We start from the raw sequence: 17,406 nt of genomic DNA, 5'->3' as shown, positions 1-17,406 counted from the left end.
TAGCTTGTCATATTTTTACGGCTTATGATATCGATAATCGAAAATGCGTTCGGTGAAAATGCCTGACGACAAAGCTCTCCAATTTTTTACGAAAAACGTAGTATGGTGGTACAGGTGAAGTTATTATAAACATATTGAAATAATGAAAAGTGCGATTACGATTTATTACGATTACGATTTATTTACTCCAACCATTTCCATGGTATATGGAGAAAAACTATTACACATGTATATACAAATATTTACAAAAAACACTGAAGTGATTAAAATTTAGAGAATGAAAACGTAACAATATATATATACATCAACTATTTACAATACTATATATACTATTATATAACATCAACTATATACAATACTATATATACTATTGGAGGGATCTATATACATCTAAGCCGGTCTTAATGAATTTAGCTAAGTTGACCGTTGGGTTTTTCAGAATATCAAGGGTATTAAAGGTATTCAAATTCAAAAAGTTTTTGCGTTGTTCGTTAAGTAAGGTACAGTCAAACAGAAAATGGGATTCGTCACCTAAAGTATTACAAGTGGGGCATATTCTATCGGCTCTGTCTAAATGAAGGTTTGAAAATTTGTTCACGGGTAAAATATAGGACCCGACCCTAAATTCAAATAAACTATTTCCTAAGTCATCACCAAGTTCTATTATATACCTCTCTAACCTAATATCATTTTTATATTGCCTAAAGTTAGTGTATATCGGATTAGTATTTATGGCAGATACAGTTTCTTGAAGGTGCTGGTCACGGAGTATCTGTTTCATTCGTTTTGAAAAAGAGTTACTGTTAGTCATGAATTGCTGCGTCCAAATGCAGGCTTAACCACAGTCATCAAAGGTTTTCTTTATATATGATAGTGCAGGACCAGCTGATAGCGCCACCTGTAACTGTTCCGTGGCACGCGAGGTTTTAAGCTCTAGTCGATGAGGTGAAGGAATGGAGTAGAATTTATAGAAAAGCAGTTGATAAATCACGATACGTTATCCACATTTTAACACTGTTTATCGTTTGGAGGTGTTATTTAGCGAATTCAGTATTTTAAGGTCAGTATTATGCATCATTTTGATAAGAATATCGTTTGTGTTCAATAAATACGAAGTGTTAGTATCTGAGCTGATTCACCAGAACCACCACGACTCGGCGCCATTTTGTTTTTATTGCTGCAGTTACTTTCAGTATCTACCGTATGTGACCTTTTTCAAAAGAAAGAAATAAACAATTTGAATTTCTTTTCCTGGGTCCATTTTGGACCCTGTAAAGTGATATATTAGTTAACAAGCGTTATGATGTTATTGGCACTTGTCCTGCAATAATTTATGCAGGTATATAGATAGGCATCCCTCTTTTCGTTTCAGTTAAGACCATGTCAGGCCCTGGATATGGGCGAGGCGGGCGAGGGGCTGCTTTACTGGCGGCCTTTCAGCAGCCCCAGAGACGTCCGGGTGAATCTGATTCTCCCCCGGAAAAACAGGTCAGTCTCACTTCAATTCCCTCCCTCCCTTCTCTCACTCGTATCTCTCCACACCTCTCACTGTAACTTTACTCCTGTCTCCCCCTCTCTCTTCACTCAATCCCCCTCTATGGTTCGTAGCAAGTCTAATAAGTGCCACTTAATGCTACCTTTTTGGAAAAGAAACTGGAAAAATAGCACTTTTTATACATAAATCAGGTATTGTATAAAAAGTGCTATCTTTGTCACAGCCACCATAACTGTGATCAAATCAAGTCAAGCATGTAATCGGTTTTATTTTTTCAGTCACCTCCGCCGAGTGCCGCGCCGACGCCAACTTTAGGGTTAGGAAGAGGACTGGGTCGTGGCGCCTACAACCAGAGCTTGCTACAAGCTCTGAAGCAAACGTCCGTCGCACCTGTTGCTGCTGTGGCTTCAGTACCCGCTGCCCCTGCAGCACCTAGAGATATTGCTCAATCAGGTACGTTTTTGATGGACGGTGTAGCCATCTTAAATGCTGATAAACTTATGTCTAAACTAAGCCTCATAGTATAGCAGGGTCCCTACGACTCCTTGATTCCTTTTAAAAAAACTTTTTAAGGTGCTTAAATCTCCTTAAATGTGAGCAACATACCTGAATCCTACTTTGAAACTCTGTCTAGATTGTAGTTGTATAGTGTAAACTAAAACAGGTGGGACCAGGATTTGTTTTTACCCAATAAGGCAGTTACCAGATGAGAAATTGAGTTTAGGATAAATAGTAGCAATTTGTAACTGCAGTAATTAGTATAGGCTAGTTTATGAACGTGGCGCAGTACCGATTGGATTATAAAAGTGTCGCAGAAGGGCTTCCTCGAAATTTTCTCCTCATATCCAGGAATTGCTGATATCTGTAGGGACCCTGTCTAGGTTTGATATCACTATTGCTAATCAGAAGACATATCTGAATTTCAGGTATTGGACGTGCAGCACCGTTAGGCAGAGGAAGAGGTCTACTATTTCAGTATGTATTAACGCTTTCTCACCCAAAACAGTTTTATTGTATCACTTTTAGTGCGTATACTCATTTTCCCTGCGTTCCGATGTAGGAAAGTTATATGATAATACGTATAAATATATGATCTCAAAAATTGCTTTCTAGTTTATTTTTGTGATGACAACGAGAATTTGTTGTTACAGCGCGTCGATGTTGTCGCCTCAGACGACGACTCCGGAGTCATCGTCGGGAGTCGTCACTCCTCGACCGGTAGCCGCCGTTCAACCTTCAGGGTCGACGTCTCCGGGAAGTTTATCGGATGATTTCAGTAAATTGATGGTCCAGGAAGAAAATGTGATGCATTGTGTGGGAACAAGCGGAAAACAGTAAGTAAGGGGTGATACTCGGTACGGGCACCAGGGGATCATAAGTCGGCTACCACTTGTCTGGTTGTATAAAGCTGCCATAAGACGGAGGCAATTTTGCAGGAATTAGACCCGAGTTTGATTTGGCCCGTACCTAATTAGAGAGTGCATTCACAGGAAAACCACTCACTCGATGGATGCTAATTAAATATAAGCTGTGACAAAACGAGTGAATTCACTCAGAAACAGTAAGCATTCATAAGCAATAATTTGATCTGTGCGAAATTGGGCCTAACAGGCTTGTTTGGCACCTGTGCGAAAGGTTGTTCCGGGCCTAATCTGGCGTGGGCCACAAAAATGCTTGCGTAATCGTAGCTTATGATACTTGATAGGAAATGGGCTAAGAATCGGCATAAGTCTATATGCGATATTCTTCTCATAACTCTCAGACGGGGATTTATGATTCCGTATTGTTTGTATTTTCAGGATTCCGTTGCGCGCGAATCACATTCGTCTGAAGAGTCTAAACCCGGCTATTTATCAGTATCAGATTTATTTCACTCCTCAAATCGACAGTAAAGGAATGAGATTCCGTCTGCTATATACCCACACTGACGTCATCGGCGAGGTGCGAGCGTTCGACGGAAACATTTTATATTTGCCGAAAAAACTGCCACACATCGTAAGTAAAAGGCCGTGTAGGGTCCATACATCTCCTTATACTCAAATTTAGGAAGAGTCTACTGTAATTGGGATATGAAAGTGATTCAGACACTTGCTTGAAATTTTCCCTTCGAAATCTCCTTATATCTAGTAGAAGTAATGACTGATCTGTAGTGCGGCTGTTTTCATGGATGCGCTGTCTATATTTAAGATTGTGTGGATTACTGATTTCAGGAAACTGTATTACATTCAGTTCGTCCGACCGACAATGTGAATATCAAAGTATTAGTGAAACTAGTTAAAATCATACCTCCTGCCAGTGAACTGTGTATGCCGGTTTACAACACGATCTTTAAGAGGTAAGGGAAAACTGGACTCAGTTCTACCATTCTGAGTACGACTTAACTGTTAAGTTGATTAATTGTAAGTTCACTAACTAAACCAAGAACTGTGGAAGTCCGAATTTGGTTAAAGTTGTTAGATCGAGGATGCGGTTTGACTGGTCTTGTATCTTGAGCCATGACCGTGTGACTGCATCCCAGTCAGTAGTCGATGTGTATTTCTCTATTATTAGTAAGTGATATTTCAATGAATGTTGTTTGTCATCTAGAATGATGTCTACGTTGAGTTTGTATCAGGTCGGACGACATCATTACGATCCGAAACGTCCACAATCCGTGCCGCAGCATAAGTAAGTACCCAACACGATCGATCGATTAAAAATATCGATATTGGCTCGAAATACGAGTTTTAACAGAGATTAAATGAGATCATTGTTCGATGTTTCGATTTTAGGCTGGAAATATGGCCAGGATACATAACCGCGATTAAAGAACATGAAGGTGGGTTAATGCTGCTGGCAGATGTACATCATAGAGTATTACGCACGACGACTGTGCTGGACGTCATGTAAGTTTACACCCAAACACTTTATCTTCTCTGCTCCTTTCCCTCCCTCTCTCTCTTTAACCAGTTTCCTCCGCACATCTCATCTGCCTCTCCTCTCCATCCTCTGTCATTTCTCCTTTCCCACATATGTCTTTCAACTCTGTCCACATTTGCCTATTACCTTTCTTTTTCTCTGCATCTGCCTCATTCCTCCTCCACATCTGTCTCATTCCTCCCCCAAATATGTCTCATTCCTCCCCCAAATCTGCCTGTCACCTCTCGTTTCTGTTTCTGCCTCTCAGCTCTCGCGACTGTCTTCATATTTGTACAATGATAAACAGTGTGGTTGATATCTCTTTTTCGCACTCACTAGCGCTGATATCGCCAACAAAAGTCGCGGTAACAGTTTCCGGGACGAGGTAATGAAAGCTATCGTCGGTTCGACTGTGTTGACGCGCTACAATAATAAGACGTATATGGTGCACGACATCGCGTGGGACCTGTCTCCGGCATCGACGTTCTCAACGAAGAGCGGCGAAATCTCGTACTGTGATTATTACAAGTAAGTAGCGGCGTGTTGGGCTTCTAGGACAATTCCCCCCGGACAATTGCCCCCCCCCCCCCCCCTGAAGTAAATTTTAACCCTAAAGTAGCACAGATACTAACTTGAATTAGACTTAACTAACTTAGAACTAACTAAATTTAGACTAGCTAACTAACTTTAGCTAAATACTTTGTTAAACACTAAAACTCATTCCAATGAATTAGTCACTTATAAGTGGACTAACTAAGTTTCCTTTGATTTGGTAAGTGCATTATAATTACTTGAGAATGGATTTTAGATCTGCTAAAGTTACACTAAAACTAATTCAGATAAATTTATTGATATATGTATTTAGGTGGTATTAATCCAGTTTTAAAAGGATTTACTTCAGGTGGGGGGGGGGGGCAATTGTCCAGGGGGAATTGTCCTGATAGGGCGTGTTAGCGTAAGCCTAACGTGGTAAGGAAAAAATGTTTTCCCCATCCCGGCGTTACAGTTATAGTCTCTATGGAAGTGGGTCGAGGGTTCTCGGTGATCATAGTCGTTTTGATTTGTCGCGTATTTCATTCCTAGGAAAAACTACAACAAACAAATTACCGACATGCGTCAACCGCTTCTGATACACATCCCGAAACAGCCTAAAGATAACAGTCACGGCACGGTGAAACGATTAGAGCAAATCTGTCTGATACCAGAGTTCTCTTACTCGACCGGTCTCACCGATGAGATGAGGAAAGACTTCAGAATTATGAAGGTATGAGCATTGTTAGTAATGTCTTCTTCGAAATAAGGGAAATTAGTGAAGATCACTAGATCGCGCGTAAAATGAAACAGTTTCTATCTATGTTTTACATATTTTACTGCGATAATTGATTGGATTGTAACCAGGTCAAGTCAGGGTAAACAATGTGTATGTCTGGGAATAGTTCGGAAAAAGCGAATCGAATAAGAATGTCCACCAGAAATAATTTCTCCTCCGATGATGAATAATTTGTCTGTTATAGGATATCGCGACTCACACGAGAGTAACGCCTGAACGCAGGGAATTCGCGTTGAAGAAATTCATCGATAACGTGTCGAGTACGCCGGAAGCGTCGAAGATGTTAACGGATTGGGGTTTAGAACTGTCGACAGAAACAGTAACCGTGCCGGGTAGACTTTTAAATCCCGAAGATATTCTATTCGGAAACACAAGCGTATCCGCCGGTCCGCAAGCTGATTGGGGTCGAAGTTTATCTCATAAAGTCATTACTCCGGTGAGTTATTTTCTCCTATTTAAAAAAAAGGTGTTCAATGAATTCAGATATATTTAGGTGTCTAAGATGAGCTATGGGAACATATTTATTAGGCCCTGGATTCTATAAGGATTTTATCAGCTGCTGCCGGCTTGTCTATGTCATCTTGTTTTCGTTTTAGAGCATAATTCTGAAGACAGTGGTATGGTTCAATGTTTTTTGCCACCTCCTTGTAGTGACTGTGTGCTTCTTAAATTATAATAATAAAAATAATGATGATGATGATGATAATGATAAGCGCATTAGGAAAACTGAAAAAGAAAATTTTTTTGTTGTTGTACATAATTTGTTGCGTCCTCCAATTAATTCCTCATAGAAAATTTAATTTGTCTTCTTTCTACTATTGAAGTTTTTAACGTACCTTTGTTCAAGGCTAAGCTTGCAGTTTTCCATGTCCTCCTTTTGTCACCTTGGAACAAATTTATTCGCTGGATCAGTTTCACAAGGAGGTTTCTTAGAACATCTGTTTAATTTCTTCATGAATTCGGTATCAATGTTATGAGATCCTCGTTGTGAAACTTTGCTCTTGATGTTGAACGATATACATTGATTTTTCTGCGCATGCAATTTATTTTCTAATATCTTATCAGCAATTTTCGTGACAGGTTTTCAGGAAGTTTCATTCACAAGATTGTAAATTTTCGGGTGTTATTTTTCGCTTACAATATTTCGGATAATTTTTCAGGCCAATATATTTCCACCTCCGCTGTAAAAAAGTTATATCGAATCATCTTTTCGTGACGTAGTTTGGAAAGTATGCACGCCTAAAATGATGTAATTTTGTCGTATAATTTCTAGGTGCACTTGGAGAACTGGATTATTATTTACTATCGTCGTGACAACCAGAGGGCGAACAATTTCGTACAGATGTACATGAAGCAGGCTCCGCGTATGGGAATTCGCGTCAAAAACCCGATGATGATTGAACTGCCCGACGATAAAACTGAGTCGTATATACGAAAAATGCGCGAACAAATCAACCCACGGGTAAGAGAACGATAACTATTCATTATGTATTCTGAAATTTCAGGGGGGGAATATTTCCACGGCCATCGTCAAGATTTATTTGAAAAGAAATATTTTTTTTCAAATTATTTATCTCTGGGTGATGGTTAAAAAGATTCTATGTACTGTAATGTTTATTGATATTCATTATTAACCTTTGATAATTGCTTGTACTACAATATACTTGGGACTCTTAGATATGTTCAATAAAGTAGTATTCGTCTTACTCAGGCAATAAGGGACGGGAAAAATTGTTCATATGTAGTTAAGCGAAATTCCGAGTTAAGAATCAGAAAATACTTTGAGGAAGTCAGAAAATGATGCCCAAGTTAGTCAAAAGTCTTGAGTTACCCATGTCTTGAGTTGATATAGGTGTTACCTGTATTGTAAAGATTTCAGAATTAAGACCAATTCAGAAATGTGTTTAAAATCATGATTTAGGTGCAGTGTATAGTGACCATATTCCCGACCAACAGAGACGACCGCTACAACGCTGTTAAGAAACTAGCAACAGTCGAATGTCCGATAGCTTCGCAGGTATGTTTGTCATCGGCAATCACACAGGGTTCTTACACATCACGGAATTCCACGCTTAATTTTCCCTGCAGGGAAAACTAGGGAATTCCGACTCTTCTTGAAAATAAGGCAGAAGTTTGTGATTGATATTTTTGGTGTGTTGTTGTTCTCACTGGTAACGAGTGGGACGAGGACTCTTGAGTAAGAAACAGCCCCCGCTGAGGATATCTTAATGATTTATTCAGGGGATTTTTGGATTCTCTAATTTGTAAGAACGCTGAATAGAGAACCCTATGAATGGATCTTTTTGCCACCAATATGACTGAAAGATACTCATTTTGTATTTTGATTGAATTATTAGGTTATCATCAGCAAAACGATTGGTGACGAAAGAAAACTGGGATCGGTCGTTCAAAAGATTGCTTTGCAGATTAACTGCAAACTAGGTGGTGAATTGTGGGCTGTCAATATTCCTGTTGTAAGTACTAATATATACTGTCCAATATTGCTCCGAGTAAATGGCTCCTCCGGCCTCGGTTCTGCTAAAATATTTAGTCAAATATATGCTTCCAAGTTCCCTAATTCTCAGCTCGGTGTGAAATATTTGCAGCAGACCCAACACTACCGAGTTCAGTACCGTTTACTTAATTCAGCGCTACAATTCACTTCGTAGACCCGACTCAAAACCCGTTTTAAATTCGATATTCCTTTTATTCGATAGAAAAACATGATGATAATAGGAATCGATGTGTATCACGATAAATCTGGTCAACACAGTTCGTGGTTAGGATTCGTCGCGTCGATGAACCAGTCGTTCACGTCCTGGTACAGTAAAGTATCTCAACAGCTTCCCGGGCAAGAGTTAGGAGACAAACTGAAACTATGTATGGTGGCTAGTCTTCGCAAGTATCACTCCGTAAGTTCACCTTCTCTATGATAATCACGTGAGTGAACACTTTTTCCCAAGACCAACATCACTGATTAGTCTTAAATCGGTAACTTTATTGCATGACTCGTTAATGATTCAGCGTCTACAGCATCAGCTTCGTTGATGCCTGTGATATTAGTTCTCCCAGTAACCAGAAATGCGAAGGCTATATTTCTATCGGGGAATATTCATAGATGACCCATGTGTGATAAACCTCACGATTTCAACTCGAACATATTTTCTGTATTATAGATCCACGGCGAGTTACCGAGCAGAATCATGATCTACCGCGACGGTGTCGGAGACGGCAGATTGAAGATGACCGCCGATTACGAAGCTCGTCAGTTAGAGGAGAGTTTCGCGTCGTTCGGCGACAACTATCGTCCGAAAATGGGATTCGTCGTCGTTTCGAAACGAATCAACACGAGATTATTCGCCGAAATCAATCGTAAATTAGATAATCCTCCGCCGGGTACGATCGCTGATGATGTCATCACTCGCAGACAGATGTAAGTTTAGCCAGATAGCCACCGGGCAGCCACTGTCTCCACCGGGCGGTCACTGTCTCCACCGGGCAGCCACTTACTTCAGGGTCCCTACGACTCCTTAAATTCCTCAAAAACTCCTTCTAAAACCAAAAATGTTTTTCAAGGTCCTTGAATATCTTTGAATTTAAGCAAAATGCCCAAAAGTCCTTGAAAAATCCCTTAGTAGTCATATGCTTCACACATAACATCCAAGATAAACAGTGCCGATTTAAGAGGAGTCTACAGTAATTGAGATATGAATGTGATGCAGACACTTCCTCGAAATTTAAATTTATACGGTGAAAACTCCTTGAAAAGTCTTCTGGAATGACTGATGTGTAGGGATCCTGTACCTCGGAAGTCGGGGAATTTTCTGTTGCAGAAACGTTAAACGATTAATTCATTATTTGTTGTATTTCAGGTATGATTTCTTCCTCGTATCTCAACACGTCAGACAGGGCACCGTGTCGCCAACTCATTACATCGTCATCTATGATAATTCGGGAATGTTGACCGATCACATACAGAAACTCACTTATAAACTGACGCACTTGTATTACAATTGGCCGGGTACAGTGCGAGTACCTGCTCCCTGCCAGGTACGTATATACAGCTGGCTACAGCTGCATTTTGAATTGAGTAAGCATTCATAGAGGCCTAGCACGTGACGGTACCAAAGCCATATTTGCAACATAATCAGGGCATTTATAAACTGTGGTTGAGGTTCTTATATACGCACTACGTAGATGGTATTAATCATTTTCTGTAGTTCTTCTCAGTTGTAAAACTTTGTTAATTTGAACACGTTTGAATGGCTAATCATCTTTTCTTGAACATCCGTATTGTACAATGATCCTTTAATAGAATACAGTTAAACAACAGAGCTGAATATTGTTTGAGTTGAGGATGAAGAAATACATGCTAACACGTTATGAATTCTGTCTGACGAAACTTTGTTATATTCCTTTTGCAGTATGCTCATAAACTGGCGTATCTCGTTGGGCAGAACACTCACAAGGAGCACGCAGAGGAGCTGTCCAACCGGCTGTTCTTCTTATAAACGTACATCATCAGCTGTGTCTGTTATGTACGTGCCGCATGCATTTAACACCCGAAATACTAGTGACATTCGCTATCTTATTACCGGTACTCTTCTGGACGCTACGATGATTATCGAAGTACGCGATTCAACCATACCTCTCGCGTGGTGTGGAATACTACTGCTGTCAAAAGTATTATTAAATGAAACCGTCTTTTATATCGCGTATATATTTCTTTTAGCTGACTTAATTTTGTTTTTTAATAGTGTAAATAAAAGAAGATAGTCGAGGATAGGCTTGAGTTAAGCGTCCGCGTACGGCTATGAATTTATTTTTATCAATGACTGAGAAGTTGTCGGTCTATGACTGGATTCTTCGCAACTGAAATTAAGATAAACTTTTTGGTTTTGATGGAGATATCTCGACATTCTTAGGGCGTACTCTTTTATGACCTCAGAAGTCTCAGCCCGAAATCTCCGGTTAGCTGCACACAAAATCCGAATCACCGGAGGTTTCGGAGACTCTAAAAAGTTGGAGGCAAACGGATTCTCCGATTTGATAAAAGAGTTCGCCCTTAGAAAGTGTTTGAGTTTTAGTCGCTGTAACTTCACGAAATCAGCAGATCTTAGTTCTGTAGAAGATATGGTGGTTAATGTTGTTTCTGTGCAACTCAGTTGAGGTTTTTCTATGCAATTCTGTTGAAAGCTAGATATTATATCGCTGGTATTTAGTTGTAACTGTAATTTTTAATATGATGTTTTAAAAATATGACACGATACGGCATGTTTGAATTAAGATAACTGGTAGGAGCACGATACGGCTCCGTTTTAAATGAATTGCCGAATTCATTTTAGATGAATGTCGGCATTTGTTTTCATTGAAGTCGACATGTTATTTTGTTAACTTTCAGACATTTTAATGTCATAGATTAAGGATGATATGTCTTTATAAAGAAGATGAACATAAGGGCTTTTCATGAAGTACATAGGCTGATATAGTGTGACTACGGTCAGCATTTTCAAATACAAAAAAAATCTTTTTATTCTATGCCTTATTAGTACTGAAAAGGTAAAAGTTTAGAACTATAACTGGGTTTATTAGGCCTACATGGATTAGAGAGATCGGTGAATTGAAAACCTTATTCACTGACGGAATAACAGTGAATTTGTATGACTAGTGCCGTATAATAAACCCTGAATGAGATATATAGTAGACACTCCTCATAACTCAAATGTTTTCAAGTCTTAATTATCCGTTAACTAGAACTCAAATTATAGAACCAGAATGTGAATTGAATTCTATTGATAGTCGAACTCGAATAATCGCCTAACTCAAACAAATATCACTAATCCCGCGTATTTTGGTATTTCATATTCTTTGTTTTAACTTGGAGTAATCATTTGACGAAGGTGTTAAAAAAATGGCCATTTGAGCAGCACGCAATTTATTGATTAATCTAGAGATGAATCTATTGATAACCCACAAAATATCTGGAGTCTACTGCATATGAATTGACTGGAGTTAAACCTAGCTTTATATAGGCTCTGTGCTGAAGGGAAGAATTTAGCTTTAAGTATGTACTTCATGAATCAGGCTCTAAAATACATGTACACATATCTAATGTACATGTATTTTGTATGTGTATATATAGTTGATATAAACTGAAGCTTAGTTGTTACTTGTTGTGATTGGGTTAAATCACAACATGACCTTACGGGCGTCGTCTGCCGGGTGAAGGTCACTGCAGAGCAGACGGCTTCGCGTAATCGTCAGTGATTGGGTGGACTGAACTTAGAAAAACGTAACGAAACAATGTATTTGTTTATACTTATACGGCTGGTCGAGTATTTTTTGATGATCCCTCGAAATAAGTCGAATTTGAATTGAATTTTAGATTTGAAGCAATTTTTGCAATTAATAAGATTCGATGCAGAAGTTAAAATGAATGGATGGTTGGTTTAGCATAAAATGCCGGCCAGAGTTGAAGACAGTTAGTCCACCATTAACCCATTATGGGACTAATTCTCCTCTCCATTAGATACGTCTGCCTTTTTGTTTTTGTGGCGATAATGTTGTTAATTTGTTGAAAGGTGGAAAGAATCCCCCACTGTCCTAACTGGTGTCATCATACAGCGTTTAGGCAGTTGGATGTTCTACATCAATTTATTTATTTGAAACGAAATGCTGATATTTACTTGATGCGTTAGGAAATGAAACGGTTTTTGCGATCTTTCTATACAGCTATTTGCGGCTACGGGAATCAAAAATATTTCCTAGCTAGTTTTGCGTTTTTTGGAATTCATTGAGTTCACCAGATTGTGTGAACTTCACGAGTGTGATACGTGAAAACTTGAAAATTCATGATTTAAAATTTTTTTTTTTTTTTTGATGGACAAGAAGTTCAGTTTGTTTATCGGATCAATGTATTTATATGAATCAAGGTAATTTGACATTTGAAAATTTTTTGTTTTGTGATTTTCTGTTTTTCGCAGACTTTCCCCTGATCTCTGAAAATCTAAATATAAAACCACGTGTTAATATTCAAACGTATTCAACTACAGGATAGGCAAACTGTGATATTATACTTGATTTGTATGATACAACGTTAAATCCTACTCAAAATTCAATGATTTTAAAATCTTATTATTCTACATATTATCAACCAGGAAATCTTCATTAATTTGATTGTTTTGAACTCGAGATGTGGAACAATTGCTAAACTCCATTAGTTAAATGCAATATTAGGGGTACGTTAATGCTACCCACCTAGACCGGAGAGGAGAAGCCCATTTGTAAATATGAATTTCTATGTATATACAGTGCACGCAGGAAAGTAAGATTTACCTTCAATAAACTTGATTATATCTTAATAGCAAGAATGTTCTGTTTATTAGTAGTGTTTTTATCTCGATGCAACCCTGTTCTAGTTTTCTGGCTTAAGTCGTAGTTGCAGCAACCAAGACGTGACTCGTGACTTAAGACTGGTCGCACACTGTCACGTCTTGGACAGTCGAGTCGATCAAGGCCATCTTAAGGTTCACTGTTTGTAACTGTTCGCTGAACTACTACTAGTTGATCACCTTCGAACGCAGACTCTGAGCTTACCAAGGATCTCACAGGACCAATAAATTCTCTGCAGTATGCAAATTAAGCAGCAGTCCGAGCGTGGAGGGGTCGTTATGATGAATTGGGAACAAAAATGTGTGATGTATCGGCACAGGATAATCTGAGGCAATTGACTTAAACGGAGTGTATACTGTGGAATCTTGTCCATTCACCGTTGTCACGTGTATTGTTTACAGTAGCTGGAATTCAGGGAAAAGTTGGGGAATTTTCTTATTTTGTAAAAAGCTAAATAAAAATCAGGGAAATTTAATGGGGAGATTGCTAAAAATCAAACAGTTTACATCTATGTACTACACATGTTAACTGATTGCATTCTCAGCAGATCGAGTCGGGGAAATCAACGAACATGACTGGAAAAGGCAAGTCAAATGAAAGCGGCTGCTTTGACGGTGACCTATTTAACTGTGACCAATATCGCCTTAAACTCAGAAATGCCTGAATGAAGCATTCGACCAGATAATAGACAAACCATTTTAGTAGAAAAAACAAGCTTTTTATTCGTATTCGTAACGAAATAATATTGTCCGATTTTCAGCCCGAACAGCTAGGTCTTCCATACATTCTGTATGATACAATTTAATTGTACTGATCATCTACGAATGAAAGTCGTCAAATGCATTTCAAAAGCGCTCTTAGAAAACCTCACCTAGTGAGAAAAATATGTACCTTCATTCGACATGAACAACGATATTAAATAGTATGTTGTTCGGTATATTAGACACAATTTCAATTCGGTGCGGGGTAAGGTCTCCTACGAACTAAACAGTAATGGTAAAACAAAATGTATAAACGCAAACATAAACTTTACAATTGATATAAAATACTAGAGATCATAGAAAAGAATTCTATTACACTTATACATTATAAGATAAGCGGGTTTTGGGCAGCTTGAAAGATGTTTAAGGTTAACCAGTGTTATGGTGTTGAAATTTCATTATTGCTATTATTGGCTACGTTAACATTAAACACCCTTTGAGCGACATTACCTTGTGATACTAATAAATATTAACGTTACTGGATGAAACCGAGTGATAATGCACGGTGAAAAAAAATCACAAACACATTGCGCATCATGATTACTACCATTGGTGTTCACATCTAGACATCTTTTAGATAAAATTCCATTGTTTTTCATTGTTTCACCGAGGTATAAACGAAAGAATTGAATAAAGATGTTCTCTAGGTCCAATTTCACATACAAAGTACTAATGTCTATTTATTAATTGATGAGACCTGTTTTTCTGGGATATTTTGCTTACTTTTTGGGGTACATACCTCATTTATGTCTTAACAGAATGCCAAAAATCGCGGACAACAACTGAATATCCGATATATTTCCAGTTCTGTACCAATTAGATGGATTGGCAAAAAGACTCCTTAAGTCCAGTTGAATGAGAGAGAAAATCCTCCATTTTGTCAAATTTCTTGGATTTGAACATTGTTACCATGCCTACGCCACCCTGATTGTTGAGACCCCACGAGAAAAATAACTTCATTTCGTAGGCATGGTGACAATAATGTAAAAATTAAGAAATTTCACAAAATGGAGGATTTTCTCTCTCATTCAACTGGACTTAAGGAGTCTTTTTGCCAATCCATCTAAATGGTACAGAACTGGAAATATATCGGATATTCAGTTGTTGTCCCCGATTTTTGGCATTCTGTTAAGACATAAATGAGGTATGTACCCCAAAGAGTAAGCAAAATATCCAAGAAAAACAGGTCTCATCAATTGATAAATAGACATTAGCTGATTTGCATAAATTACATGTCAAGGTTTTTGAAAATGATTCAAGTACAGTCAAGTACAGTCTGCTCAATTCGGATCTTATGGGACCATCAGAATATGTCCAACTTCAGTGATATCTGAGTTGGTATCTATATCCTAAATAGTGCTAAAACTATTTCAACAAACATCTGAGTTGAACAGAATTCAAACCCAATATGAACATATGCCTGAAAAGCATCTGATGACTGGTGCGGCTGCTGCAGATGCAGCTACTTGGTGGATTCATGGACTGATGAATGTTTATGCTCAATGGTTTGGTATTTGTTGGAACTCGGATTTATCAAACAGAACCGAAAAAACTTGAGGGACTAGAAAAATATCATTGTAACCACGACTCAGTGATATTCCGAGATAAATTCCGTCTGCTCCAGATAATGGCTCTGGTTTGGAAGAGTTCATTGCTCCGATTCCGGCTGGCGTGTTCGGCGTCTCATCTCCTCACGTAAACATTTACTGAGAGCTTTAATCATCGGAGGGGTCAAACCTTGTTCATTACCGAATCGACGAGCCAAAACAAACGGGTCATCGCTCTACAAAAACAAACACATCACAAACAATCAGGCTTGCCATCTAGTGCGGCTTTGGCCGGGCCAATGATTTTGACGATGATTAATTTTTCAGCTGGAGGTTATGTCAAAAGTCTAGTTTGGCCTGCTCCCACCTCTCAGATTTATCTTCAGGGTTCAACAGTTTTTATTCATCATCCATAGCGTTTGAAAAATCATTAACTATACACACTAGCAAACCTGGTGTATCCTTGAACGCCACAGAATCCCAATTAAAATATTCCCATTAGACCCTTGGTCATTATAACAACGTTAGACTGAATTCTCCTCCGTACTGTTAATCTCGGTAAACCATTGATTCAGTGGTTTCGTAAACCAATTTTCATCACTACCCAAGCTCAGTTTCTGATTCGGAACGGCCAAATCCCAACTGTCGATTTAGGTGTAGTTTTCTGTACAACTAAAGACCATTTCTGGTTGCCTATTTCTCAAAATTGAAGGAGTTTTAAAGGAGTTTAGGGCATTTTGGTCAAAGCATCTTCAAAAGCATTTTCAGTTAAGGAGTCTTTAAGGAATGAAGGAGTCGTAGGGAACCTGATACTGTTACTCACCCGATGGACGACTGTTTCATGAAAATCACCGCATTCATCTTCGTATCGTAACAGAAACATCGGAACCGGCTGACTGCGCTCGTAATGATAAGATCGTTCGTAGTCGGGTGTCAGTTGTTTCTGCTCGTCCGGAGAGGGACACGGTAGCGAACCGTTACACTCCCCACTGTTGTTTAACCTATCCGATGATGATTGTTCCGTCATGTTCCTTTCTGATAGATCTTCAGCGGCTGAGCTCACGGTCGGGTACGTTACTGAAAATACAAATATTTAAACACCCGAGTTACAGTCAGCCATTCCAAATATATTTCATATAATTTATTCTTGAATGGTTTATATCAATTTATAAAAGATACATATATAACAAAATGATGTAACTTGCGTTTTCAAAAAGCAGTTGAGTCAAGACGTCACAAGTACATTTGACAATTGAATAATATGCAGTCACTTGTCTTCAAAAACTAATTAGGAATTCTCTCCAGGTTCCAGTTTTACAAAAAAGATTAACTTTTAAATCCTAAGATAAACTGAATTAATGAAATAATTAAAGCAAATTGAGAAATAATCGTTTTTGTGAACCTGGATGCAGGTAGAACTTTATTCAAACTCCTGATCATATTTCACCTTGTCGATTTCCCTTCGCTGGAGGAACATATGTTTGTCTTTCAGGTTTTTTCGGCCGCGACGACTGATTACTGACAACAGGCTTCGGCGGTTTCTCGATCTTAGCTTTCACTTCTTTATCGTATTTATCCCTGAATATAATGAAAGCAACTTTACAGAAATTACCAGGAAATTGGAAGTGGGTAGGTCTACTACCCGGTAGAAGTAGATCGGACTCAATCTGATTAAGGCCTAACAGTCACTTATAACTGAGGGACTGTCATAAGGGAGGGGCTGCTGTTAATCAACTATTAATTAGCCTAACTGACCTGTCAACTTGATTTTTGATAATTGACTGGATGAATCCGTGAGACATGTCCAGCTTCATTTTTGAATTCATTTTCTGGATGGATGGCAATGCTCACAGCAGGACGAGCTGCAGAAACAGCAGATATTCTACTTGACTTCAATTTCTAGAGGGGTCATTCTCTAGTTAGTTGATTAGGAGGAGGGATTACACGTACCACTCCGCCGCACACTACCTGGAAAACCCCCAG

General features: G+C 38.7%; 2 protein-coding genes across 3 annotated transcripts; one reads left to right on the top strand and one right to left on the bottom strand.

Annotated features, from left to right (window-relative positions):
• The first annotated feature begins 945 nt into the window (after positions 1-945).
• LOC141903853 (piwi-like protein 1) lies at positions 946-13,084 on the top strand. 2 transcript variants are annotated; one of them, XM_074792199.1, is made up of 20 exons: positions 946-1,060; positions 1,373-1,488; positions 1,774-1,948; positions 2,422-2,470; positions 2,647-2,829; positions 3,295-3,490; positions 3,706-3,830; positions 4,082-4,162; positions 4,267-4,380; positions 4,733-4,921; positions 5,477-5,657; positions 5,908-6,159; positions 6,320-6,340; positions 6,997-7,185; positions 7,645-7,740; positions 8,081-8,197; positions 8,441-8,635; positions 8,900-9,156; positions 9,596-9,773; positions 10,148-13,084. In XM_074792199.1, exons 2-20 carry the CDS (start codon positions 1,381-1,383, stop codon positions 10,232-10,234), a joined length of 2,793 nt encoding a protein of 930 aa, XP_074648300.1. In that variant the 5' UTR covers positions 946-1,060; positions 1,373-1,380; the 3' UTR covers positions 10,235-13,084. The 2 variants fall into 2 exon arrangements, with proteins under 2 accessions (XP_074648300.1, XP_074648302.1); XM_074792201.1 differs by lacking the exon at positions 6,320-6,340.
• A 1,957-nt stretch (positions 13,085-15,041) lies between these two features.
• Positions 15,042-17,396, bottom strand: LOC141904013 (UPF0561 protein C2orf68 homolog). Its single transcript, XM_074792452.1, has 4 exons — positions 17,179-17,396; positions 16,871-17,001; positions 16,247-16,500; positions 15,042-15,659 (listed from the first exon to the last, which is right to left on the bottom strand). The coding sequence occupies exons 1-4, from the start codon at positions 17,247-17,249 to the stop codon at positions 15,525-15,527; spliced, it is 591 nt and encodes a 196-aa protein (XP_074648553.1). The 5' UTR covers positions 17,250-17,396; the 3' UTR covers positions 15,042-15,524.
• Between the last annotated feature and the right edge of the window lie 10 nt (positions 17,397-17,406).

This window comes from Tubulanus polymorphus, chromosome 4, assembly GCF_964204645.1.
Source record: "Tubulanus polymorphus chromosome 4, tnTubPoly1.2, whole genome shotgun sequence".
NCBI lineage: Eukaryota > Metazoa > Nemertea > Palaeonemertea > Tubulaniformes > Tubulanidae > Tubulanus > Tubulanus polymorphus.
The sequence above is the reverse complement of the archived record's forward strand: the minus strand, read 5'-3'. Positions and strand labels throughout refer to the sequence as shown.